Source organism: Salmo salar, chromosome ssa13, assembly GCF_905237065.1.
Source record: "Salmo salar chromosome ssa13, Ssal_v3.1, whole genome shotgun sequence".
Classification (NCBI taxonomy): domain Eukaryota; kingdom Metazoa; phylum Chordata; class Actinopteri; order Salmoniformes; family Salmonidae; genus Salmo; species Salmo salar.
In genome coordinates, this window is record NC_059454.1 from 35,680,347 (window position 1) to 35,707,219 (window position 26,873).

General features: G+C 44.8%; 1 protein-coding gene across 10 annotated transcripts in view; it reads right to left on the reverse strand.

The window, feature by feature from the left end:
• Positions 1 to 6,526: 6,526 nt before the first annotated feature.
• LOC106567312 (IQ motif and SEC7 domain-containing protein 2) overlaps positions 6,527 to 26,873 on the reverse strand; it is a 54,145-nt gene continuing 33,798 nt past the window's right edge. For 7 of the 10 annotated variants that reach the window (XM_045693204.1, XM_045693205.1, XM_045693203.1 and 4 more), the window contains 13 exons: positions 19,151 to 19,475; positions 18,686 to 19,006; positions 16,043 to 17,058; positions 15,679 to 15,840; positions 15,430 to 15,552; positions 15,088 to 15,254; positions 14,600 to 14,739; positions 14,277 to 14,402; positions 14,007 to 14,106; positions 13,555 to 13,716; positions 13,156 to 13,347; positions 11,373 to 11,422; positions 6,527 to 10,370 (listed from right to left, as the gene is read on the reverse strand). In XM_045693204.1, the coding sequence (XP_045549160.1) occupies positions 10,179 to 10,370; positions 11,373 to 11,422; positions 13,156 to 13,347; positions 13,555 to 13,716; positions 14,007 to 14,106; positions 14,277 to 14,402; positions 14,600 to 14,739; positions 15,088 to 15,254; positions 15,430 to 15,552; positions 15,679 to 15,840; positions 16,043 to 17,058; positions 18,686 to 19,006; positions 19,151 to 19,475 (3,076 nt within the window). In that variant the 3' untranslated portion in view covers positions 6,527 to 10,178. Of the gene's footprint in view, positions 10,371 to 11,372; positions 11,423 to 13,155; positions 13,348 to 13,554; positions 13,717 to 14,006; positions 14,107 to 14,276; positions 14,403 to 14,599; positions 14,740 to 15,087; positions 15,255 to 15,429; positions 15,553 to 15,678; positions 15,841 to 16,042; positions 17,059 to 18,685; positions 19,007 to 19,150; positions 19,476 to 19,594; positions 20,547 to 26,873 lie in introns of those variants that run through there. The other 3 variants (XM_045693207.1, XM_014136448.2, XM_045693206.1) reach the window with 3 other exon arrangements.

Genomic DNA, 26,873 nt, shown 5'->3' on the forward strand with positions numbered 1-26,873 from the left:
CATGTGCCCCAACCTAATAATTTGGTCCCTTTCCCCCTGATAACTTAGCCTACTGTTCTGACTTGGTGGTGCACATGTAGCCTATAACCTGTTTTAGAGAAATGTCATCATTGAATATTGTAAGAGCTTTCATTGTCTCTTTATATGCCCCCTTTATTTGTCATACCGTTATGACTTGGTGTACACGGAGAATACTGTAAGAATGGCCCATGTTCTGAATTCTGTCCTGTACATTTCAAAAGTGCTGAACAAATTGTTATATTGACTATGTCCATCATAGCTCGCTCACTAATGTCTTAATTGAAATTACGGATTGCATCTTATCTGCTCACCGTTCCCTTATGCCATAGTTTGTACATCTCAATTGTCAGTAGAAACCACGTTTGTTTAAGCAAGTCAGCCATATCAGTAATGTTTTTTAAAGGCAGTAAATGAGGCTGAATGAACAGTTTCGCTGCCAGACAAGGATCCTCTGATACCCAGGTGTAGATGTCGTAAGGGTTCACTCCACGGTGCTGAAAAGAAAGCTCTGCTGAGGGGACAGCTTTATGTAGGCCCTAACAGTTTTTGGGCACTGGTTTTCACTGTTATAGTGCAATTAATGTATTGTTTAGTGTTGTGTAGTGAGTTTGCCCCACCGAGATGTACATGCTAAAATCGCCACCGACCATTTTACATTAAACTTCAATGGGGTAGGGAAGTCACAAGGATCCCAGATAGCAGGACCGGTATAAAAAGTGCAGCGAAACTCTTACTTGCAAGCACCCTCAACAGTGTAGTACAATATCAACATCAACTGGATGGTAATTTTCCATGGAGAAAAATTGTGTGACTTAATATAGCTATTTAAAATCATTTGTGTGGTAGTTGAAGAAGTAAAAAATGTTTCAAAGATGCATTCCAGAGGTTTTAAATACTTTTTATCCAGTAGTTTTTATCCAGTAGTTCTGAAAGTAGAACTCACGAGCCAAAATTGTGTACAACGTCATTCATTTTGTATGATATGTTACCTCCTGCCATATATCTTTTTTTGTGCAATTCATATGATATTTTACGAATTCCAATTCATACAATCTGTTACAAATTTGTAAAGGAGTGACTGTTTTATAAATAGCTGATAGTAGCCTTCAGTGGGAGACTAGGTAGTAGTAGTAGGCTTATACAGTCGAATTTAACAAGTTAACAGTTGATCTTCTACATTGAAGTAGGCCTTAGTAAGATACTGTAAGTACCGTAATTTTTTTTTTTTTTTTGTAGCTTGCCTTTTAGACAATGTTTCAGACTATTTAGGATGGGGAAAAAGTCAATGCAAAACATTGTTGAATTCATACGTTCTGTGGACAGGTCCACAACCATTTGCATTGTTTTCTCTTTCAGAAACTGACAGTCTTTTTCCAGATACAGCATACATTACTGCTAAAGATTAAAACATCCTGCCAACAGAGTAAATAGACCGGTAGTTTATGTAAAATATTTGACAGTATGGGTAAGCTACAGTACTGCTGTGCAATAGGAGCGTGACATCATTTCCTATTATCAGACCTCAGGATAAGACCCAGATGCAGACAGTTCTAAGTAACAATAGTTTATTACAAAAACAGTGGCAAGCAAACAACAGGTCAAGGGCAGGCAGAGGTCAGTAATCCAGAGCAGAGTCCGGAAGGTACAGAAAGGCAGGCAGGCTCAGGGTCAGGGCAGGCAGGCAGAGGTCAGTAATCCAGGGCAGTGTCACAAGGTACAGAACGGCAGGCAGGCTCAGGGTCATTGCAGGCAGAATGGTCAAAACTGGGAAAACTAGAAAACAGGGACTAGAGAGAAAAACAGGAGTACAGGAAAAACGCTGGTAGGCTTGTCGAGACAAGACGAACTGGCAACAGACAAACAGAAAACATAGGTATAAATGCACAGGGGGGCCTCCCGAGTGGCGCAGTGGTCTAAGGCACTGCAGTGGTAGCTGTGCCACTAGAGATCCTGGTTCGACTCCAGGCTCTGTCGCAGCTGACCGCAACTGGGAGACCCATGGGGTGGTGTACAATTGGCCCAGTGTCGTTTGGGTTAGGGGAGGGTTTGGCCGGCAGGGATGTTCTTGCCCATCACGCACTAGTGACTCCTGTGGTGGGCTGGGCATGCTGACACGGTTGCCAGGTGTACGGTGTTTCCTCCGACACATTGGTGCTTCTGGGTTAAGTGAGCAGTGTGTCAAGAAGCAGCGTGGCTTGGCTGGGTTGTGTTTCGGAGGACGCACGGCTCCCAACCTTCACCTCTCCTGAGTCTGTACGGGAGTTGCAGCAATGGGACAACACTGTAACTACCAATTGGGGTGAAAAAATAAATAAATAATAATAATAATAATAATTTAAATATATATATAAAAATGCAAAGGGGATAATTGGTGACACCTGGAGGGGGGTGGAGACAAGCACAAGCCAGGTGGAACAGATCAGGGTGTGACACCTATTTAATCTCAGAACCTATACCAAGGCAGGACATAGAAACACAATAATCTATTGATAAACTAACAATTTGTCTTTTGCATGCCTGGCCTAATTCCAATAGTTATACTGCAAATAAATGGTGTTATTTTCATAATAAAAGGTGCACGGAGGGCGTTTACCAAGCGGAGTAGCCTAAGTAGCCCCGGAACTTCATGTAGCAGTACATTACAGTAGTAATACTTCATGTTTAAGATAGGTAGGCCATGACCAGGTTAGCTATAGGAAGTGGGGTCACTATTGTAGTTTGATTAGTGAGTGTGAGGGTTGTTATAGTGGGCTATTTTTAAGGGATGGGGTGAGCTGTGTGGCACAATCAGTCTTAAATAAAAGTTAAATGGGCTCTCCCAGTGATATCATTTGATTGGTAGAAGATATTTCGGTTTATATTTCAGATTTGAAAAACAGAGAAGCAGACCAAGATTTCATAAGCTCATAGTTTTTATGTAAGTTGTTGGGAAAGTGGAGAAAATTGTATTTGTTTGTAAAAGTTGAGAGAAAGTAGTTATCAAAACAGCTATATTGTTGAATTGGTAGAAGATGTTAACATTCTGATTTCAGATTTAAATAGCAGAGAAGTAGACCCATATTTCACATGTTCTGTGTTTTTATGTACACTACCGTTCAAAAGTTTGGAAATGTCCATTAAAATAACATCAAATTGATCAGAAATACAGTGTAGACATTGTTAATGTTGTAAATTACTATTGTAGCTGGAAACAGCAGATTTTTAATGGAATATCTACATAGGTGTAACAGTGTAGGTTCCGTCCCTCTCTTCGCCCCGACCTGGGCTCAAACCAGGGACCCTTGCACACATCAACAACTGACACCCACGAAGCATCTTTACCCATCGCGCCACAAAAGCCACGGCCCTTGCAACGCAAGGGGAAACCCTACTTCAAGTCTCAGAGCGAGTGACGTCACTGATTGAAACGCTATTAGAAAGAGGAGTGGGAGGCCCCGGTGCAAAACTGAGCAAGAGGACAAGTACATTAGAGTGTCTAGTTTGAGAAACAGACTCCTCACAAGTCCTCAACTATCAGCTTCATTAAATAGTACCCGCAAAATACCAGTCTCAACATCAACAGTGAAGAGGCGACTCCGGGATGCTGGCCTTCTAGGCAGAGTTCCTCTGTCCATTGACTGTGTTCTTTTGCCCATCTTAATCTTTTCTTTTAATTGGCCAGTCTGAGATATGGCTTTTTCTTTGCAACTCTGCCTAGAAGGCCAGCATCCTGGAGTCGCCTCTTCACTGTTGGCGTTAAGACTGGTGCCAGTTTAGGACTTGTGAGGCGTCTGTTTCTCAAACTAGACACTCTAATGTACTTGTCCTCTTGCTCAGTTTTGCACCGGGGCCTCCCACTCCTCTTTCTATTATGGTTAGAGCCTGTTTGCGCTGTTCTGTGAAGGGAGTATTACACAGCGTTGTCCAAGATCTTCAGTTTCTTGGCAATTTCTCACATGGAATAGCCTTCATGGTACAAAAAAATACGCGAAAACACACCTTTTTTTCTTTGTATTATCTTTTACCAGATCAGATGTGTTATTCTCCTAGATTCATTTTACATTTCCACAAACTTCAAAGTGTTTCCTTTCAAATGGTATCAAGAATATGCACATCCTTGCTTCAGGTCCTGAGCTACAGGCAGTTAGATTTGGGTATGTCATTTTAGGCAAAAATTGAAAAAAAAGGGGCAGATCCGACTAGGCGATGTCAGAGAAAGCCCCCAAAAATTGTCAAAGACTCCAGTCACCCAAGTCATAGATTGTTCTCTCTGCTACCGCACGGCAAGCGTTACCGGAGCGCCAAGTCTAGGTCTAAAATTATCCTTAACAGCTTCTACCCCCAAGCCATAAGACTGCTGAACAATTAATCAAATGGCCACCCTGACTATTTACATTGACCCCCCCATTGTTTTTACACTGCTGCTACTCGCTGTTTATTATCTATGCATAGTCACTTTACCCCTACCTACATGTACAAATGACCTCGACTAAGATGTACCCCCACACATTGACTCGGTACCGGTACCCCCTCTATATAGCCTCATTATTGTTATTTTATTGTGTTACTTTTTATTAAATGTTTTACTTAAGTTTATTTAGTAAATATTTTCTTAACTATATTTCTTGAACTGCATTGTTGGGTAATTTGGGCTAGGTGTGCCGCTAGCGCCCCACCTCGACAACATCCGGTGAAATTGCAGAGCATGAAATTCAAAATACAAAAATCGTAATATTAAACATTCATGAAAATACAAGTGTCTTACATCGTTTAAAAGCTTAACTTCTTGTTAATCCAACCGCTTTGTCAGATTTCAAAACGGCTTTACGGCGAAAGCATACCATGGGATTATCTGAGGACAGTGCCCCGCATACACGCATACACCAGCATTAAAAATATTTTCCAAACCAGCAGAGGCGTCACAAAAATCAGAAATAGCGCTAAAATAAATCACTTACCTTTGAAGATCTTCCTCTGTTTGAAATCCCAAGGGTCCCAGCTACACAACAAATGGTCGTTTTGTTCGATAATGTCCTTCTTTATATCCCAAAAAAGTCAGTTTAGTTGGCGCGTTTGATTCAGTAATCCACCCGTTTCACTCGTTCAACATGCAGATAAAGGAATCCCAAAAGTTACCAATAAACTTCGTCCAAACAAGTCAAACAACATTTCTAATCAATCCTCAGATACCCTAATATGTAAATAAACAATACATTTTAAGATGGAATATAGTATGTTCAATACCGGAGATAAATAGCGAAGTGCGCGCCCTCATCCATGCATGCCACAAGACTACAGTCCAAATGAGAGCCACCTTGAAAAACTACAACTACTAACTCATTTTTCAAAAAACAAGCCTGAAACCCTTTCTAAAGACTGTTGACATCTAGTGGAAGCCATAGGAACTGCAATCTGGGAGGAATTCCTTTGAATATCCCATAGACAAGCATTTGAATGGACTGTGTTTCAAAATAAAAAAATTTGGGATGGATTCTCCTCGGGTTTTCGCCTGCCATATCAGTTCACAGACATTATTTTAACAGTTTTAGAAACTCCAGAGTGTTTTCTATCCAGTGAACAATGTTGGCAGCAAACCCAACACCAGCAGTGGTCGGTCACAAAAGCCAAAGCCTAATATGGGATTATTTTTAGTACATTGATAGAACGGACAAAAACAAATGTATTGTAGTGTCAGAAGATGGCAGCGTGTGGAACAGAGATAAAGGGAAAAGCCCTGCCAACCTCAAAGTTCATCTGAACAGCACCCACAAAGAATTTCAGGATAAAGACAAGGTGAGAGAGCTATTATTTTATTTTTGGAATTCGGCCAGGATTCAACTCCTGGTATCATATGAACACACATAAGATGTGAAACATTTGTAGAATTGTAGGAAATTAGCTTTAAACCTGCAAATTTGTGAACAGTTTCAACAGTTTGGGGTCACATGGGTTGCGAGGTGGGGGTTTGTTATTATGCTGATAAATGACAATATTGTTCCGGACCTTTGCCACCCAGGAAATGTGTGTGCCCGGACTGTCTCAAATAGTACTTGAGTATACCCCTGCTTTAGGCCTACAACACATAAATGGCTCCTAGCCTCCCATGCGTAAGGCTACTTTCTGTCTCTAACACTAAAATTGAAACTAAATAATGTAAAAATGAAATATTCATGTTTTTATCAAAATTAAACTGAATAAAATCTAGCAAATCAAGTCTGAAAACTAACTGAAACTGAACTGAACTTCAAATCAAATCTAAAAATCAACAGAAAAAAAAAAGAATAGAAAATCGCACAACTATAATAACCTTGCTCCATATGCATTGCTAATCGATCACTTAATTCATTAGTGTGCACACACTGACATTGCAGCTGTAGCTAATTTTGAGAGTCGACTCTAACGACTCTGATAGCAGGAGTCAGTCAACCCCCAAACCCCCCCTATAAATAAAGAAAATGTTTTGCTGTCCATAACATTTGCAGACATTTATTCTGTCATGAAGACATCAATAAAAGACGGAAGATTGTTTCACTGCAAGGACACTTTTTAATATATCAGAAGCAATAAATATTCACATCTCAATTCTCTACTCTTCCAGTTAATACTTATTACATACACAAATTAAAGTCTTAAGATCATACTTCCTGTATGTTTAAAATAATATCAATTAGTTCTCTGACATACAAACACCTAATTACTGCAAATTATTCTCTCACCCTCAGTCTAAAATAAAAATAATTCAATATTCAAACCAAAGTCCCCTACTCGTCTTTCTCTCTCACACACGCACACATGCACACTCCCACAAACATGCACACGCGCACACACACACACACACACACACACACACACACACACACACACACACACACACACACACACACACACACACACACACACACACACACACCTCAATATGTACATTCAGATTTATACAGTACAATCCATTCAATAAGTGCAGATATATTCATGCAAGAGGGGTCCCAAAGGGACAATACAGAGGGAATTATGCAGGAAAAAGCCAACAAAAAAACTTCAACCTCAACCACCCCTAAAACCTTACATTTTTCCCTGACTACCCATATTCTTGTTCTGGCTTTTAACATTAATCTGTCTCTTCTTTGTCCTCAAGTATTGTCTAGCATGTCTAACTACAATTCACCATCCTAAAACTAAATGATTCCCTTTATCCTGAAACACTAATCCCTTGTTCAATCTACCATTGTTCAAACACAGTGCAATAGAAAAACAGAGAGAGGAAGTAAGAAAGGTGGTCAACAGAGATGAGAAGATTAACAAACCTGTTTGATCTAATGACAAGCCCATTCAGTAAGGGTGCTGGGGCGTAGGCTATTAGTCTTCTGAGGACTGGCAAGGGGGTATGTGAGGAGGGTGTTTAAAATAATGCTATTTTTGACTTTAAGACACCACGTGTGCAAAACCACAAAACTATATTACAAAGCGTGCTTGTTCAAAGACATAGACCATCCAAACACACGCCATGTGAGAAACTCTCTCAACAAGACCAGATGCTTCTGAGTGAGTCCCATGATAACAGGGAGGATAACAGGGAAGATAACAGGGAGGATAACAGGGAGGACATAAACGACAGGGTCACCAATGAAATGAGGATCATTGTCCATGAGCAGGTAAATGGTCAAAGCCCTTAAGGGGATCTTTCAGAGGGGTCTGAGGTGGGAAAGCATATTAATTCATATGCATTTTGACTCCAATTAACCATTTTCTTTTTGACATTGTGCAACTACTAGTTCACACAATCACCAGTCTCCTAAAAATAAACAGACAAAATGGAGGGAGATATAGGGTACACAACTCTCTAAGAACAAAAATTGTCCTAAATATGAACTAATATTTTTAACATTCAATAATAATAACTGATAATAGAAGTTATCAATGGCAACCATCATAGAGAACAAAAATAAATCACACTTTATAACACCCTCATTACATACAAGTATGAGGGAATGAATAAGTGTATATATCCTCTGTATAATCATTTTTTAATCAATCAAACATCTGTAATATCTAATTAATCACTGGATCAAAACAGTTATGTTATTAGACAATATTCATCATACTCAGCAATTATATATGTAACATTTATACAACAGCAAAAAGGCTTAAAAACATTCAAAAATATTATTGGTAGCATCATTAATCCACACACCCTATAGGGAATGCATGTAAATCCTATGAAACCAGCTGACTTCTCTTTACATGTAAAAGACCATAGAGCCTAAGACTGCCATTGAACTGTGAGTCATAAAAGTTGAAGACAAAGCAAATGTCTCTGAGGTCTACTTTAAAAAAAGGATACCTTTCAGTGATGAAGACCTGCCGTGGTAATTGACAAACCTATTATGAAGCTGAATAAATTATTGCAAAATCGAGGGGATTATTTTTGCAACTATCCTCAATGGCTGTTTACAATGCACAACCCTGCTGGAATGTATTTAGTGGTGAAGTCTTTTTCATATCCAGGTGGGTGGAGATGGTCTTTCTGTTGGTCAGCATTGTCCTTATTTCAACAACACCAGAACCAAATCTTGCGTGTTTTCATCGTCAGATTTGCCCCATTCATAACGTTGCACAATTACATGTTGGTACTTATGTTTAAAACACTCTCAAGCTCATGTCTTGGCAAAGTCCAGCGTTTCCAATAATACTTCAGACAGTGAAACACTGGGTACAGGCCCTCTACTGTACATTTATAACCAGCATCAGTTCTATGGCTAGAGAAATTGTTGATTTTGTGTGTGTGTGTTGCTCCTACCTGTGACTCTCCCTTATGAGTTTGTGTGCTGACAGAGTTCACCTGAGAAACTTATTTGCCTATATCCAAACATATTTGTGTGCCTACATTTATGTGGGCATTGCTTTATGTGTGTTTATTCTGCCTGTGTGTCTTGTATGTGTTCAGGTAATTCAGCTCCAACTCTCTTTCCTTTGCTCTCTCGGTCTACATGTGTGGGAAGCGGAGGTGAAAGTAGCAGAGGCGAAATAAGTTGCGTTTCTTCTTGTCACTGTTGCTGTTGTTACTGCTGCTGCTGTCCTGCTCACCTCTACTAGCCCTGGCTCTATCCCTGTCCCTAGCTCCGCCCCCTTCCTCCATCCTGCCCTCTGACCTCTGCCTTCTGTGGCCCCACGTTCTGCTGCTCACACCACCGTGCTGATCCGGTTGATAGGTTTGGATTTGGAGCTGCCCCCTGTGCCAGTCGCCCCAGCTCCCGTCACCTGGGGCCCCTGCTGAGGCTGCCCGGGGTGCTGGGGGGGGTGAGGGCAGAGAGGCATAAGAGGGATAAGGGGGGTAGAAGGGGGGGGTAAAGGGGAGTGGGGGGGGGGAGGGGGGATAGAAGAGAGAGGAGGGTACTGGGGCTGATACTGGGCGGCGGGCGCAGCGTGATGGGTGTTGACGGACGCGGACGGCTGCTGATGCTGATGTTGGTGGGGCAGCGTGCCGAAGATGAAGCGAGATTGATGTGGGTGGGGGGCGGGGTGCGGTGCGGCACTGAGGGGGTGCCCGGGGTGGGTGTGGGAGTGTGCGTGGGGGTGCGGGTGGGAGTGAGACAAAGTCAGAGGAGGTTTGCCTGGCATGGCGCCCGCCCTGATAGAGTGTGTGGGCTGTGTGTGGTACAGGGTGAACTGGGGGTTCTGGGAATGTTGGGAGTGAGGAGAAAGGGGGGGAGGACAGCCCACCGCCATGTTGCTGTAGCGACCCTGCATGCCATGCTGGGAAAGTTGGGAGAGATGGGCCAGCTGCTGGAGCTGGGCGTGAGGGGGGCCAATAGGAGGACGACAGGGGAACGGCCCTCTCTGAAGGATATGAGGGGGCACGCCCCCGCCTGGCAAGGGAGGAGGGCCAGCTTGGACGTGGTAGCGATGGTGATGGTAGTAGGGAGGAGGGGGCTGCACGGCGGCCGTGTGGCAGTACTGAGCATGCAGGGCCTGGATCTTGGAAGGGCCCCCCTCCGACTGGCACAGAGATGATGGGGAGTGAGGAGGGGGCCCTCCCGTAGTGGGTGGGGGGACAGGGGCGGGGTAGGGTGGCCCCGGTGGTATAAGGGGACTTGGCGGCTTGGCGCGTTTGCTGCCGAATAGAGAGCCCAGGAAGGAGCCCGTATTGCCCCCCCCAGGGCCACTCCCCACCCCTGCTCTCTCTACACTGCTGGGAACCCCCCCCAACTCCCGTCCCAGCAGTGGTGTGTTGTTGCCCCGGCCCACCCCCCACCCCCGTTCCGGGGCTCAGGATGGGGCGATGCGGCCGGTAGTCTTCTGTAGGGTAGCAGCCCGGGACCACACCCGGGAACCGGGTAACGCTGGTGCGGCTGGGGGCTGCTAATGATGGAACCCTGAGGAAGACAAAGAGGAAGAGGAAGGAGAGTTGAGAAGGAGTTCTGGAAAGGAAGTAATTCATGCATATGACATCCTATCAGAACGCCTTGGACAAATCACTGGAACACTGCAATGACAAACACCACATCACCTGCAAACCAACAACAAACCAATGAAAATAACGATTTTGACAATGCAAGAATGGAGAAGAACAAGAGTTGAGAACAAGAACATGCACAGGCTGTTGTGAGAGTGTAACCGATGTGAAATGGCTAGTTAGTTAGCGGTGGTGCGCGCTAATAGCGTTTCAATCGGTGACGTCACTCGCTCTGAGACCTGAAGTGGTTGTTCCCCTTGCGTTGCAAGGGCCGCGGCTTTTGTGGCGCGATGGGTAACGATGCTTCGTGGGTGTCAGTTGTTGATGTGTGCAAGGGTCCCTGGTTCGAGCCTGGGTTGGGGGCGAAGAGAGGGATGGAACCTACACTGTTACATTGATGCTGTTGACCCGGATCATTGGTTGCTGCGGAAAAGGAGGAGGTCAAAAGGGGGGTGAGTGTAACCGATGTGAAATGGCTAGTTAGTTAGCGGTGGTGCGCGCTAATAGCGTTTCAATCGGTGACGTCACTCGCTCTGAGACCTGAAGTGGTTGTTCCCCTTGCGTTGCAAGGGCCGCGGCTTTTGTGGCGCGATGGGTAACGATGCTTCGTGGGTGTCAGTTGTTGATGTGTGCAAGGGTCCCTGGTTCGAGCCCGGGTTGGGGCGAAGAGAGGGACGGAACCTACACTGTTACAAGAGCACAGAGGTATGAAAAGCTCATTCCAGAACACACGCATGCACATGTCAGTCACACATGTCAAACACACAGAGCATGCTGAGGAAGGGGTCAGGGTCAAGGACGAGGACAAGGGGAAAGACTACGCGTTTATGGCTCTGTTAAAGGGATATACTGGGATGGCTATGTTTGAGGTATATGTATTAAAGGGGCAGGTACACCATTCAGTTTGTCCATTCAGACTTACTTCCATGGTACTGTCGAGGGAGCCAACACTGTTTCTGCGACCACGTTTACCTGCACCCAGCCAGGAAGAGGCAGGTTACAAAAGAGAGGAAATAGAGTAACAGAATGTTGCAGAGTGAGATTGCAGAGAGGTGAAAGATATTGCTTGCAGAAGCTAGTGTTCTTTCATTTGTCAGAGATAATAGAACAAGATGAGACCAGAAGAAGCAAAGGAAGAATCTCAAACAGCCCCATGGACCAGGTACCCTCTACTCTCAGTGTCCAGACATTAGTGTCTGAAGGATTTCTATGAATCATTATAAAGAACACAGTCAGTCAGTAAAAAGAGCATATAGAATATCTCTATTAAACGGCAGGATTACTGAGAGTATTTTATTAGCATAAGACACAATTTCCAGGAAGTGGTTCGTATGTACTTACATATATATAAACTTTTGAACGGTAGTGTGTGTGTGTGTGTGTATATGTATACACATACATACATACATACACTACCGTTCAAAAGTTTGGGGTCACTTAGAAATGTCCTTGTTCTTGAGAGAAAATATAATTTTTTGTCCATTAAAAATAACATCAAATTGATCAGAAATACAGTGTAGACATTGTTAATGTTGCAAATGACTATTGTAGCTGGAAACGGCTGATTTTACATAGGCGTACAGAGGCCCATTATCAGCATCCATCACTCCTGTGTTCCAATGGCATGTTGTGTTAGCTAATCCAAGTTTATAATTTTAAAAGGCTAATTGATCATTAGAAAACCCTTTTGCAATTATGTTAACACAGCTGAAAACTGTTGTGCTGATTAAGGAATCAATAAAACTGGCCTTCTTTAGACTAGTTGAGTATCTGGAGCATCAGCACTTGTGGGTTCGATTACAGGCTCAAAATGGCCAGAAACGAAGACCTTCCTTTCTTTTTCTTTACAGAGTTGCAAAGAAAAAGCCATATCTCAGACTGGCCAATAAAAATAAAAGATTAAGATGGGTAAAAGAACACAGACACTGGACAGAGGAACTCTGCCTAGAAGGCCAGCATCCCGGAGTCGCCTCTTCATTGGTGAAGTTGAGGCTGGTGTTTTGCGGGTACTATTTAATGAAGCTGCCAGTTGAGGACTTGTGAGGCGTCTGTTTCTCAAACTAGACACTCTAATGTACTTGTCCTCTTGCTCAGTTGTGCACCGGGACCTCCCACTCCTTTTTCTATTCTGGTTAGAGCCAGTTTGCGCTGTTCTGTGAAGGGAGTAGTACAAAGCGTTGTACGAGATCTTCAGTTTCTTGGCAATTTCTCGCATGGAATAGCCTTCATTTCTCAGAACAAGAATAGTCTGACGAGTTTCAGAAGAAAGTTCTTTGCTTCTGGCCATTTTGAGCCTGTAATCGAACCAACAAATGCTGATGCTCCAGATACTCAACTAGTCTAAAGAAGGCCAGTTATTTTGCTTCCTTAATCAGCACAACAGTTTTCAGCTGTGCTAACATCATTGCAAAAGGGTTTTCTAATGATCAATTAGCCTTTTAAAATTATAAACTTGGATTAGCTAACACAACATGCCATTGGAACACAGGAGTGATGGTTGCTGATAATGGTCCTCTATAAGCCTATGTAGATATTCCATTAAAAAAAAACATTAACAATGTCTACACTGTATTTCTGATAAATGTTATGTTATTTTAATGGACAAAAAATGTTATTTTCTTTCAAAAACAAGGACGTTTCTATGTGACCCCCAAAATTTTGAACGGTAGTGTATGTATGTGTGTGTGTGTGTTTGTGTGTTTTACCTCCATCTGATAGGTCTCGGAGAGATGAGCTGAGCGCAGAGCGTTTGAGTCCCTCTCCCGCAGAGTAGTTGTCATCTAGACTGGGCCTTCCCAGGGTGCCGTTCGCCACCTCACCCTTCACAACCACTCCACCTCCGACCAAGCCGGTCAGCAGGCCAGTCCGCATCACGCCTTTCTGCTTCTCCAACTCGGCTACGGAGAGAAAGAGAGATTGAGAGGAAGACCGAGAGAAGAAGATTGACAATAGAAATAGTTAATACACATCACTACCTTTCTTCCTGTTTTTCACTTACAGGTGGATAGGGTAAGATGCAGGAAAGCAATAGTTACTCTATTACACTGTCGAGCCACACACAGCTGTAGTTCCCCATAATGACCAACAGGGGGAGGTGTACTCACACTCCACTCTGTACTTCTCCATCTCCTGCACCTCAGCGATACTCTCTTTAAGATCACTGACAAAGCGGGTGCGGTCCTGCTGGCTGGGAGCCATAAACACGATAAGGACCTTCCTCTCTCCACCCAACACTGCTGAGGTCAGACGGATACCGTGGGGGTAGTCTGGGTGACCGAGACAGACAGAGAAAGAGAATAATGTAAAAACATAACATTTACCATCTGGCTGTTAACTTTATGACCGATGTCATAAAGACAGACAGAGACACACACAGAGTGAAACGAGAGTGAACTCATTCAAAGATACGAGAGGAGCATATTCATCAACTTAATAGAGGGAGAGAAAGAGTACAGAGCGTACAGAGAAGAAAACTACTGATAAGTAAATGTGCAGATGTCTGGAGGGGTTTAGTGTTGAATATGAGGAAGAGGCAGAGGAGGAAACAGGCTCTCACATGAGTTCTGGAACATGTGGACTTGCATCTCCACCAGAGGGAAGGACTGTCTGAAACTGTACGTCACAGAAGTCTTCTTCTTCTGGAAAATCTTAGTCACCTGAGAAGGCACATGGAGAACATGTGGTTGTAAAGGGAGGGGAAAAGAGAACATAATATATATTTCTACATTGTTTAGGATAGCCTGATGGTCTCCAACTCTCCATATGCATTAGCAGGAGGCTCTCATAGGAGGTCCCATTGTTAGGAGGATGTGTTAGGAAGCCTCACCACCAGCAGGTCGTTGAACAGGAAGACCTCCCGTTGGTGAACTCCTGTCCTCTGGGGTCGGTTGGGGTCAGGCACCTCATAGAGCTGACAGCAGCATACCAGCCTGCGGTGTGGCAGAGACATCACCTACACAAAACACAAAGAAAGAAAATAGTTTAGAATTACATCTCCCTAAGGCTGAGCAGTAACACAAAGAACAAACTAGTGTTACAGCTTGTCAATGCAGTAACACATAGCAACAACACATAGTACCACAGATGTTGACAGGCTAAACAGGGAAATGACACGGGGCTACAGTTACATTTCAAGCCCAGACAACTCACAGGCTTTTTGCCTACTATGACTCTCTCTACCGCCTGCACTTGGGACACGTGGTCGTCGTTGGTCCTTAGCTCCCACTTCTGGATGCGCTGGTAGATCCCAACCAACAGATCCCTGGGAATGTCCTGGCCGTTGTCCACTCCTAGTAGACACACAGGGAAAGAGAGAGGCTTTTAATGCGTTAAACGCGCCTACATCAGTCTACTTCCTGCTGTGTTTAAATATTTTGCTCATTCAATTGAAAGAACTCTTTGATGGGAAGTGTCTTGCATTATGAGTGTCTGGGAGGTAGCAGGCTCACTTTTAAGTTCAAAACTCATACAACCCAAAAGGATGAAACAAACGCAGTGGAAATAGTCATCACTGATCACAGTATACTGCCATGTTATAGTCTGGGGGCCAGCCTGAGAATCTTGTTTCTCACATGAGGACCTTAAGTTCAATGTTTTGTTTGTGCGCATGTGTATGGATCTGCTTGTTCCAACTGCACCTCTGAGGTTCTTGATGAAGTCCTCTATCTTCATCTTCCTCTCTGCTTTGACGTTGGGGCTGTACATATCCGTGTTGAGGAGGATGATGGCGAAGGCCAGGATGAAGATGGTGTCTGGGTTCTGGAACTGGCGGACCAGCGTCGGGTTACACACACAGTACCGCTGACTGGGGGAGAAAGGAGAATATGTTTCAAGTACTTTCAAGAGTAGTAGTAGTGTAGATTTCAGAGAGATTTCCAAAAACAACACACATTCTCACTGTACATTCAATCTATTTCCAGAGTCTAACAACACAATAGACACATGAGTTTGACTATTGAACACATACAATATACACACACCTGAAAGCTTCTATGAGCCTCTCTACTTTCTGGGCTTCTCCTTGAACTCTGATCTGGGCCTGGAACTTCCTCAGAGCATCGTCCAGGTCCATACCTGAGAAGTCCATCTCGTCCACCACACAGCTATAACATACACAGGAGACACAGTCACTACTGTAACAGTAGCCTCTCCAATTACTTCTAGTAATCCCCTGTTTACTGTATACTCCCATTCGGAATCCTCCCCCTCTCCGTCCCTCATTCCCTTACTCCAGTACGTCCTTGTTGAACTGTTTCTGCCGGTTGCCGAGGAATTCTCCGATCATCTGTCTGCTAAGGCCCTTCCTCTCCAGGATGAAGCGAGCGATCCCGACCGGAGTGTCGGACACAAAGCCTCTCTCGATCAGGTACTGGATCCCTTTCTCTGGCTTCCTGAGAACCACAGAGACCAATCAGACAATGACAAATCACAAGAGAACGACTCCCACTTCCCTCTCGTTGACACTATGTCCTGACACTACTTTTCCTGTTTCGAAGGTTTTACATTCAATGATTGTGATATGTGGTTGATTGTGACATGTGGTTGTTTTACGTAGTTTAAATGTAAAATATAAATGGATTGCAAAAGTCTTACTTATTGAATAGGTTGAGTCCGATGCGGTACTGGCGTCTTTGCACCACGTCGTTGTTGAATGGCGGTGAGTCCCAACTGTGTCTACTCTCCCTCTGGTAGGTCTGCTTGCCCAGGGGGGGTAGGGGCTCCCTCAGGCTGTCCTGAGACGAGGAGCCAGAGCTGCAGTTCACCGTCTCGTTGGAGTTGGTGGTGGAGTTGAGAGAGTCGTTGTCCCCATCAGACAGACAGGGCTGCTCTAGGCCACCAGGGGGCAGCGCAGCAGAGGAGGAGGAGGACAGGGGGGTGGTTGGGGGCTGCTGGGGGGAGGAGGAGGACGAGGGGGTGTCTGGGTACTGGTGGTGGTGAGGGTGGTGGTGATGGTGGTGTGCCACGTGGTGGGGGATTTGAGTGGGCAGGGGGGGGCCCCGGCCGGGGGCGCGGGTCTGGCCCTGCGCTGCGGCTGTGGAGACAGAGCGGGGAGTGTTAGGGGAGTGTTTGAGTGTTCCCTGAGGAGAGCCCGCTCCTCCCACTGGCTCCTGCTCGTAGATCTGTCTGCTGAGGGAGCCACGGTCCGAGCGGTCGCTCATGTCCACGGAGCTGTCGCTGGGGGGCTCGATGGTGAGCAGGGGCAGGTGGGCGCCCCTCAGACGGTAGTCTCGACACTCCGTGCAGGGAGTGCTGCGACGGCTGTTACTGCTACCCCCTCCCTCAGTGTCCCTGCTGTCCTCACGGGCCCCCACGCCTCCCCCAGGGCCCCAGTACTCAGTGTCTGTGCTGCTGGGGGCCCGGTCCAGTGAGAGGGGTGAGGAGGGCATGCAGTCGTCCATGTATAGAGTGACATCACTGTAGGAGGTGGCTGTGCTGTCTCCATGCATGCTGAGGCCCCCTCCCCCTCCTCGGGGTCTCTCACACAGGCCTCTCTGAGAGGAGGGGTTACTGCTGCTGCTCCACACACACTCTCCAAAGTCCTCCTGGGAGTCATCCCGCCCGCTACGGCAGGTCAGGGCGGTGTCCATGGACTCAGCCAGGGACTTCACCTGAACGGCACATGGAGGGAGAGGATAGAACATCTTGGTACAGTAAGGGACAGATATTCAACCTGCAGTATGACAAAACAGAGACTCAAACAGGAATAGAATCTCTAACTGAGAATTCATTTAACCTCTTATGGCTAGGGGGCAGTATTTTCACGGCTGGATAAAAAACGTACCCGATTTAATCTGGTTACTAATCCTACCCAGTAACTAGAATATGCATATACTTATTATATATGGATAGAAAACACCCTAACGTTTCTCAAACTGTTTGAATGGTGTCTGTGAGTATAACAGAACTCAAATGGCAGGTCAAAACCTGAGAGATTCCTTTACAGGAAGTGGCCTGTCTGACCATTTCTGGAACTTCTTTGCCATCTCTATCTTTTACTAAGGATCTCTGCTCTAACGTGACACTTCCTACGTCGTCCATAGGCGCTCAGAGCCCGGGAAAAACCTGAATGTCGTCATCCCAGCCCCAGGCTGAAACACATTATCGCCTTTCTCAAGTGGCCGATCAAGGGACTGTGGGCTTAGGCGCGTGACCTGGCTGCCCCCGTCTTTGTGATTTTTTCCTCTGTTTGCCGAAAAGGAGATTCCTGGTCGGAATATTATCGCTTTTCTACGAGAAAAATGGCATAAAAATTGATTTTAAACAGCGGTTGACATGCTTCGAAGTACGGTAATGGAATATTTAGAATTTCTTTGTCACGAATTGCGCCATGCGGGCGACCCTTCTTTACCATTTCAGATAGTGTCTGGAACGCACGAACAAAACGCCGCTATTCGGATATAACGATGGATTATTTTGGACCAAACCAACATTTTTTATTGAAGTAGCAGTCCTGGGAGTGCATTCTGACGAAGACAACAAAGGTAATGAAACTTTTGTAATAGTAAATCGGAGTTTGATCAGGGCTAAACTTGGTCGGTGTCTAAATGGCTAGACGTGATGGCTGGGCTATCTACTGAGATTATTGCAAAATGTGCTTTCACCGAAAAGCTATTTTAAAATCGGACATATCGAGTGCATAGAGGAGTTCTGTATCTATAATTCTTAAAATAATTGTTATGTTTTTTGTGAACGTTTATCGTGAGTAATTTAGTAAATTCACCGGATGTTTGCGGGGGTATGCTAGTTCTGAACGTCACATGCTAATGTAAAAAGCTGGTTTTTGATATAAATATGAACTTGATTGAACAAAACATGCATGCATTGTATAACATAATGTCCTAGGGTTGTCATCTGATGAAGATCATCAAAGGTTAGTGCTGCATTTAGCTGTGGTTTTGTTTTTTGTGACATTATATGCTAGCTTGAAAAATGGGTGTCTGATTATTTCTGGCTTGGTACTCTGCTGACATAATCTAATGTTTTGCTTTCGCTGTAAAGCCTTTTTGAAATCAGACAGTGTGGTTAGATAAAGGAGAGTCTTGTCTTTAAAATGCTGTGAAATAGTCATATGTTTGAAAAATTGAAGTTTTTGTATTTTTGAGGAATTTGTAATTCGCGCCACGCCTATCATTGGATATTGGAGCAGGTGTTCCGCTAGCGGAACGTCTAGATGTAAGAGGTTAACTAGTCACTTGATTCAACATATCACTGCTATAGCGAATGCACCAGACCAACCTGTTTGGTGAAGGAGTCCTCCAGGTGTGTGTAGTCTCTTGTCCTTTCTGCGTCAGGTGAATGAGGAGGGCCGATGCCCACGCTGTGTGTGAAGTTGGTCTGTGTTCCGGCCCCCTGCTGCTGCGGCTGGCGGTCGTCAAACGAGTACTGCAGCCGCATGTTGGACAGGATGATGCGTCGCGTCATGCGGCTCTCGGACGCCGAACTGCGGAGGCGCTCAAAGTTCTTGTTCATGCGGTACTGGCGGAAGGCCGTCTGGATGGTTCGGGCTGCTCTGCGGCTCACAAAGGAGCCACCATACTTCCTCTCCAACATCTCCACCTGACAGAGGAGTTATAGACAGGGCTACCACAACAGTAAAGTAACGCATGTCATCACGCTTCTTGTTTCTCTCTCTCTCTCTACACACAACACATACGACACAGAGTTCAAAACATACAGTACAGACACATTCTGTATACACACCCCCATACCCCAGGGTACCTTCTTGTCCTGCAGGTCTGTGGAGAGCTCATAGCTGTCAGAGAGACTGGGCTTGCACCTCTTGTTCTCCTCCTCCTCCTGCTTGCGGAGGGCCAGGCTGGCAGGCTGATGGCGTGTTCGCAGTGCCCAGGCAAGGCTAGCCGAGCTGGGAGGGGCCACACACGGAGGCCCCCGAGGGCCTGGAGGACCAGGACCACTGCTGCTGTCACTGTAGCGCTCTGTGCCACGCAGGTACGCTGTGGTCTGGCTGTAGGGGCCGTCTGAGTGGGCCCCGGGAGGCTCCGCACACTGGGTCTCTGTTTCCACACTGTGGGGACAGAAGGATGAATGAGAGGGGAAAGGGCTTGATGAAAAGGGGACATACTTAACTTAGTAATCTCCAGCCCCAAATACAGATGTATTGTCACTCATAGGTAAGTCACTCACATGTAGAAATTAGACCGGCGTGGCAGGAAACTTCTCCTGCTGGATCTCATGAGGGAGGAGGACCAGACTTACTCACATTCACGCTGGCACTTTGTACTTAGCTTCTCACCACAACAAAGATCAGAATTTACTCAGCCACTGTATATATGTTTTTTATCATGTGCAGCAACCCTTCCAGTCACACAAATGGTAATAGAACGTGATCGGAGCAGAATTTCTCATTCCTCCAAAATGTTCCTTGCACTGGAGCTGACAGAATCACGTGTCGTTTCCTGCCTTGTGAAACAAAGTCTCTGCCCTCTCACTCCCTCTCTGACCCTTCTCTCTCTTTCTGTACCCTTTCTATCCCTCTTTGTTTGTCCAGGCCGGAAAACTCCCTGTGTAGTTAATGTACTACTGAGTTTAGTACCGTTGTTCAGACTTCTCTCTCTCTCTGTCTTGTACCAAGTATCTCTCTCCCTCTCTGTCTCACACTCTCTCTGTCATACATTAAAATAACAGTTTTTTTGAACATTAGGGCAGTCATTAGCCACAAACACATTTCACTGCCAGTGCCACATACCACTCATTCCACACCTGTCGGGAAAGACCAGGTGTTTACAATAACAGCCAATCGCATGCACGCACAGGACTGCACTTTTGACAAATAGATTATGAAACAGACACATACACACGAACGCTAACTTTTCCCACTAGGCCTGTACAGTACTGCAACACACACTTGTCTGACCTACTGTATGTAGCCTACAGAGCTGCATCTCTCCAAACAGACATGTACAGACAGGGTAAGCAGGCAGCCTCCTATCCAGCCCAACAGTCCCCTCAGGCCCTGATCTTCCAGGTAATCCAACAGCTACTCCACTGTCCTGCTCTCTATCCCATGTAGCAACAGTCACCCAGAGAACCAGTCGGCCAGTCCGTCAGTGAGTAACCACCTCACCTCACCACAGTCACAAGTCACATGCCCCTGCCTTGACTTCCTCCCTCCCTCCCTTCCCTTGCCACACCCACTCTGCCCAGGCGCTGCCCTCTGGTTCTTTCTCACTTCCTGAAGGAAACGTAATGACAGAGCCGAGGCCCAAGGAAACAGAAACTGGGGCAGCATGCACATTTATGTGGGCAAAGCTTTATTCAGACTATAAAGCAGGCCAACATCATTGTAAAATGCCCACATGTTTACAACATGCTCTGTAGGAATAGGGTACAACAATTTGGAAAGTTATGTTCTTTCTCTCTCAATTTGGTCCTCCCTTCTTCCTGTTTCCTTCTCTTCCCCTGAGAAGCAGTGGTTTCCTGTGGTCGGTGTGAAGCTGACAGAAAATATATGACGGGGAGGAAGGAACACTGGAGGACTATAGAATTACACAGCCACAGTAGACACATTAGTTAAGGTTGAGAATACTGTGTTATTTGTGTAATAGAGTGTTGATGTTACAACCATCAACCATCATGTGCACACATGTCATAGTGGTTTTCAACAGCATTTCCTGTACCGAGAAATACACTGTTTTCTCTGATAAAAAAGGGTGAAACAAGGCCACAATACTGTGAAAGGCTGTTTGAACACAGGGAACCATAGCATGTCATGTAATAACAACAGTAGTCACAATGACTGGAGCCAGCTGTACAGAGACACAACTCTGACCACTCCACCACCTCTAAAAATGTTAGTGGCCAATATATCTGTTACATTTGTATCAGTGGAGGCTGCTGAGGGGAGGGCGGCTCATAATAATGGCTGGAATGGAGTAAATGGAATGGCATCAAACACATGGAAACCATGTGTTTGATGTATTTGATACCATTCCACTAATTATAGCCATTACCACGAGCCATCTTCCCCAATTAAGGTGCACCAAACCTTCTGTGATTTGTACTATACTTCACGTTGCATATGGCCAAGTAATATAAAGATAACTTCCTCCTACTCTATTTATGTTTAATCAGACTTTAAAAATGTATCGCAATATCTTCTTGATAAGCTCTGTAGATCTCTAGCTTCAGTGAAAACCACTTTCAATATTTCCCCTCTTTCTAATCATATTTAACCGGTCAAAAGTTTTAGAACATCTACTCATTCAAGGGTTTTTCTTTATTTTTACTATTTTAGAATAATAGTGAAGACATCAAGTGAAGATATCAAAACTATGAAATAGCACATATGGAATCATGTAGTAACCAAAAAAGTGTTAAACAAATCAAAATATATTTTACATTTTAGATTCTTCAAATAGCCACCCCTTGCCTCAATGACAGCATTGCACACTCTTGGCATTCTCTCAACCAGCTTCACCTGGAATGCTTTTCCAACAGTCTTGAAGGAGTTCCCACACTTGTTGGCTGCTTTTCCTTCACTCTGCGGTCCAACTCATCCCAAACCATCTCAATTTGATTGAGGTCGGGGGATTGTGGAGGACAGGTCATCTGATGCAGCACTCCTTCACTCTCCTTCTTGGTAAAATGGCCCTTACACAGCCTGGAGGTGTGTTGGGTCATTGGTCATATCATATATAATATCATATTTTTGTCACATCATATATGATATCATATTTTTGTCACATCATATATGATATCATATTTTTGTCATTTTTGTTAATTAATTTGTACATTGTTTCTTATTCAGGAGTGGCGTTTAAAAAAAAGTGGAAAACCCCTAAATTATCACATGATGAAAATCATAAAATCACAACCAATAACACTTTCACGTGTGTGTGTGTGTGTGTGTGTGTGTGTGTGTGTGTGTGTGTGTGTGTGTGTGTGTGTATGTGTGTATGCGCACTTTTGGAGAGAGCAAAAGGGAGACAAAAAGGAGGAAGGAAATATGTAGTTTATAGGTTACTGAAGAGTTCATTCCTCTTGCGCCAGTCCATGGCAGGGATTTTCTTGGCTCACATCATATATAATATCATATTTTTGTCACATCATATATGATATCATATTTTTGTCACATCATATATAATATCATATTTTTGTCACATCATATATGATATATTTTCTTGATGTAACATCATCTCTTACTCCATTTCTTTCTCTGCCCCCGCAGCCTCACAAATGCAGAAACTAAGAAGGAAGAGGGGGTTGCTTAGTGACGGTTGCTGTGAGACCTATGTGGGCGGAGAGGCAGTTGAGGGATGAGAAGCACTGTTGCCATGACGATGGATTATTAACACCGTTTAGGTCGGTGTAGATGCATTGTGGGCCGCGAGTGACGGACAGTCATCATGAGCATAATGCTACAAGTGTGTGTTACAACAAATCTACTCAGTGTGTATACACACAGCACATAAATATATAGCACTGAGCAGGCTACTGTAGTTAGTCACACAAACAGATAGTAAACTCACAGACCCAGTCTCTATTGCAGGTCTGTCTTCCATTTGACGTATAAATAGTATACAATTTACCACTGTGCACCACGAGAGTGCTCCTTTTATGGAATGAAAACATGGACAGTTGCTGACAAAGCCACACAGTTATACACCAAAAGATAGGGACACCACGCTGGCTGCCACATCACACAGAAGGACTCAGATGGCCTTTTTACGTCTGGCTCCCCCCCATATCCAAACCTAGGTTGCATCATATCACACATGAAAACACAACATACTGAACAATGCTTTCTAGGCTACTGATGATAACTCTCTGAACATCCTTGCTCTCATTTAACTCCTCCCTTCCCAAAGGCCTTCTCTGCTCTCCTCATCTCAATTTGATACCCCTGCTGTTGCCACTCCTCCTGTGAGTGTTAGTGTGTTAGGGCGGCAGGTAGCCTTGCAGTTAGAGCTTTGGGCCAATAACTGAAAGGTCACTGATTCTAATACCTGAGCCGACAAGGTGAAAAATCTGTCTGTGCCCTTGAGCAAGGCACTTTACCCTAATTTGCTCCAGGGGTGCCGTACTACGATGGCTGACACTGTAAAACAACACATTTCACTGCACCTATCCAATGTACTCATTCAAGGGGTTTTCTTATTTGACTATTTTCTACATTGTAGAATAATAGTGAAGACATCAAAACTATGAAATAACACATATGGAATCATGTAGTAACCAAAAAAGTGTTAAACAAATCAAAATATATTTTATATTTGAGATTCTTCAAAGTAGCCACCCTTTGCCTTGATGACAGCTTTGCACACTCTTCACATTCTCTCAACCAGCTTCATGAGGTAGTCACCTGGAATGCATTTCAATTAACAGGTATGCCTTGTTGAATTTGTGGAATTTCTTTCCTTCTTAATGCGTTTCAGCCAGTCAGTTATGTTGTGACAAGGTAGGGGTGGTATACAGAAGACAGCCCTATTTGGTAAAAGACCAAGTCCATATTATGTCAGGAACAGCTCAAATAAGCAAAGAGAAATGACAGTCCATCATTAATTTAAGACATGAAAGTTAGTCAATCTGGAAAATTTCAAGAACTCTTCAGTGCAGTCGCAAAAACCATCAAGTGCTCTGATGAAACTGGCTCTCATGAAGACCGCCAAAGGAAAGGAAGACCCAGAGTTACCTCTGCTGCAGAGGATATCTTCATTATAGTTACCAGCCTCAGAAATTGCAGCCCAAATAAATGCTTCAGAGTTCAAGTAACAGACGCATCTCAACTTCAACTGTTCAGAGGAGACTACGTAACATCAACTGTTCAGAGGAGACTGAATCAGGCCTTCATGGTCAAATTGCTGCTGCAAAAAAAAATACTAAAGGACACCATAAAGAAGAAGAGACTTTCTTGGGCCAAGAAACATGAGCAATGGACATTAGACAGGTGGAAATCTGTCTTTTGGTCTGATGATTTCCAAATTGGAGATTTTTGGTTCCAACTGCAGTGTCTTTGTGAGATGCAGAGTAGGTGAACAGATGATCTCGGCATGTGTGGTACCCACCGTGAAGCATGGAGTAGGAGGTGTGATGGTGTGGGGGTGCTTTGCTGGTGACACTGTCAGTGATTTATTTAGAATTCAAGGCACACTTAACCAGCATGGCTACCACTGTAATGAGTGTGCTGGGAGTCGGGAAGCAAGTTCAGGGAAGTTAATAAACAAATGAACAAAACAGGAAACACGAACAACGCACAGACAGGAAACAGAAACAATGGAAACAAAGGAACCAAAGGGAGTGACATATATAGGGCAGGTAATCAAGGAGGTGATGGAGTCCAGGTGAGTCTGATGACGTGCAGGTGCGCGTAACGATGGTAACAGGTGTGCACCATAACGAGCAGCCTGGTGACCTAGAGGCCGGAGAGGGAGCACACGTGACAACCACAGCATTCTGCAGCGATACGCCATCCCATCTGGTTTGCACTTAGTGGGACTATCATTTGTTTTTCAACAGGACAATGATCCAACACACCTCTAGGCTGTGTAAGGGCTATTTGACCAAGAAGGAGAGTAATAGAGTGCTGCATCAGATGACCTGGCCTCCACAATCACCCAACCTCAACCCAATTGAGATGGTTTGGGATGAGTTAGACTGCAGAGTGAAGGAAAAGCAGCCAACAAGTGCTCAGCATATGTGGGAACTCCTTCAAGACTGTTGGAAAAGCATTCCAGGTGAAGCTGGTTGAGAGAATGCCAAGAGTGTGCAAAGCTGTCATCAAGGCAAAGGGTTGCTACTTTGAAGTATCTAATATACACTGCTCAAAAAAATAAAGGGAACACTTAAACAACACAATGTAACTCCAAGTCAATCACACTTCTGTGAAATCAAACTCTCCACTTAGGAAGCAACACTGATTGACAATAAATTTCACATGCTGTTGTGCAAATGGAATAGACAACAGGTGGAAATTATAGGCAATTAGCAAGACACCCTCAATAGAGGAGTGGTTCTGCAGGTGATAACCACAGACCACTTCTCAGTTCCTATGCTTCCTGGCTGATGTTTTGGTCACTTTTGAATGCTGGCGGTGCTTTCACTCTAGTGGTAGCATGAGACGGAGTCTACAACCCACACAAGTGGCTCAGGCAGTGCAGCTCATTCAGGATGGCACATCAATGCGAGCTGTGGCAAGAAGGTTTGCTGTGTCTGTCAGCGTAGTGTCCAGAGCATGGAGGCGCTACCAGGAGACAGGCCAGTACATCAGGAGACGTGGAGGAGGCCATAGGAGGGCAACAACCCAGCAGCAGGACCGCTACCTCCGCTTTTGTGCAAGGAGGAGCAGGAGGAGCACTGCCAGAGCCCTGTAAAATGACCTCCAGCAGGCCACAAATGTGCATGTGTCTGCTCAAACGGTCAGAAACAGACTCCATGAGGGTGGTATGAGGGCCCGACGTCCACAGGTGGGGCTTGTGCTTACAGCCCAACACCGTGCAGGACATTTGGCATTTGCCAGAGAACACCAAGATTGGCAAATTCGCCACTGGCGCCCTGTGCTCTTCACAGATGAAAGCCGGTTCACACTGAGCACGTGACAGACGTGACAGAGTCTGGAGAAGCCGTGGAGAACGTTCTGCTGCCTGCAACATCCTCCAGCATGACCGGTTTGGAGGTGGGTCAGTCATGGTGTGGGGTGACATTTCTTTGGGGGGCCGCACAGCCCTCCATGTGCTCGCCAGAGGTAGCCTGACTGCCATTAGGTACCAAGATGAGATCCTCAGACCCCTTGTGAGACCATATGCTGGTGCGGTTGGCCCTGGGTTCCTCCTAATGCAAGACAATGCTAGACCTCATGTGGCCGGAGTGTGTCAGCAGTTCCTGCAAGAGGAAGGCATTGATGCTATGGACTGGCCCGCCCGTTCCCCAGACCTGAATCCAATTGAGCACATCTGGGACATCATGTCTCGCTCCATCCACCAATGCCACGTTGCACCACAGACTGTCCAGGAGTTGGCGGATGCTTTAGTCCAGGTCTGGGAGGAGGTCCCTCAGGAGACCATCCGCCACCTCATCAGGAGCATGCCCAGGCGTTGTAGGGAGGTCATACAGGCACGTGGAGGCCACACACACTACTGAGCCTCATTTTGACTTGTTTTAAGGACATTACATCAAAGTTGGATCAGCCTGTAGTGTGGTTTTCCACTTTAATTTGGAGTGTGACTCCAAATCCAGACCTCCATGGGTTGATAAATTGGATTTCCATTGATTATTTTTGTGTGATTTTGTTGTCAGCACATTCAACTATGTAAAGAAAAACGTATTTAATACGATTATTTCTTTCATTCAGATCTAGGATGTGTTGTTTAAGTGTTCCCTTTATTTTTTTGAGCAGTATATATATACAGTGAGGCAAAAAAGTATTTAGTCAGCCACCAATTGTGCAAGTTCTCCCACATAAAAAGAT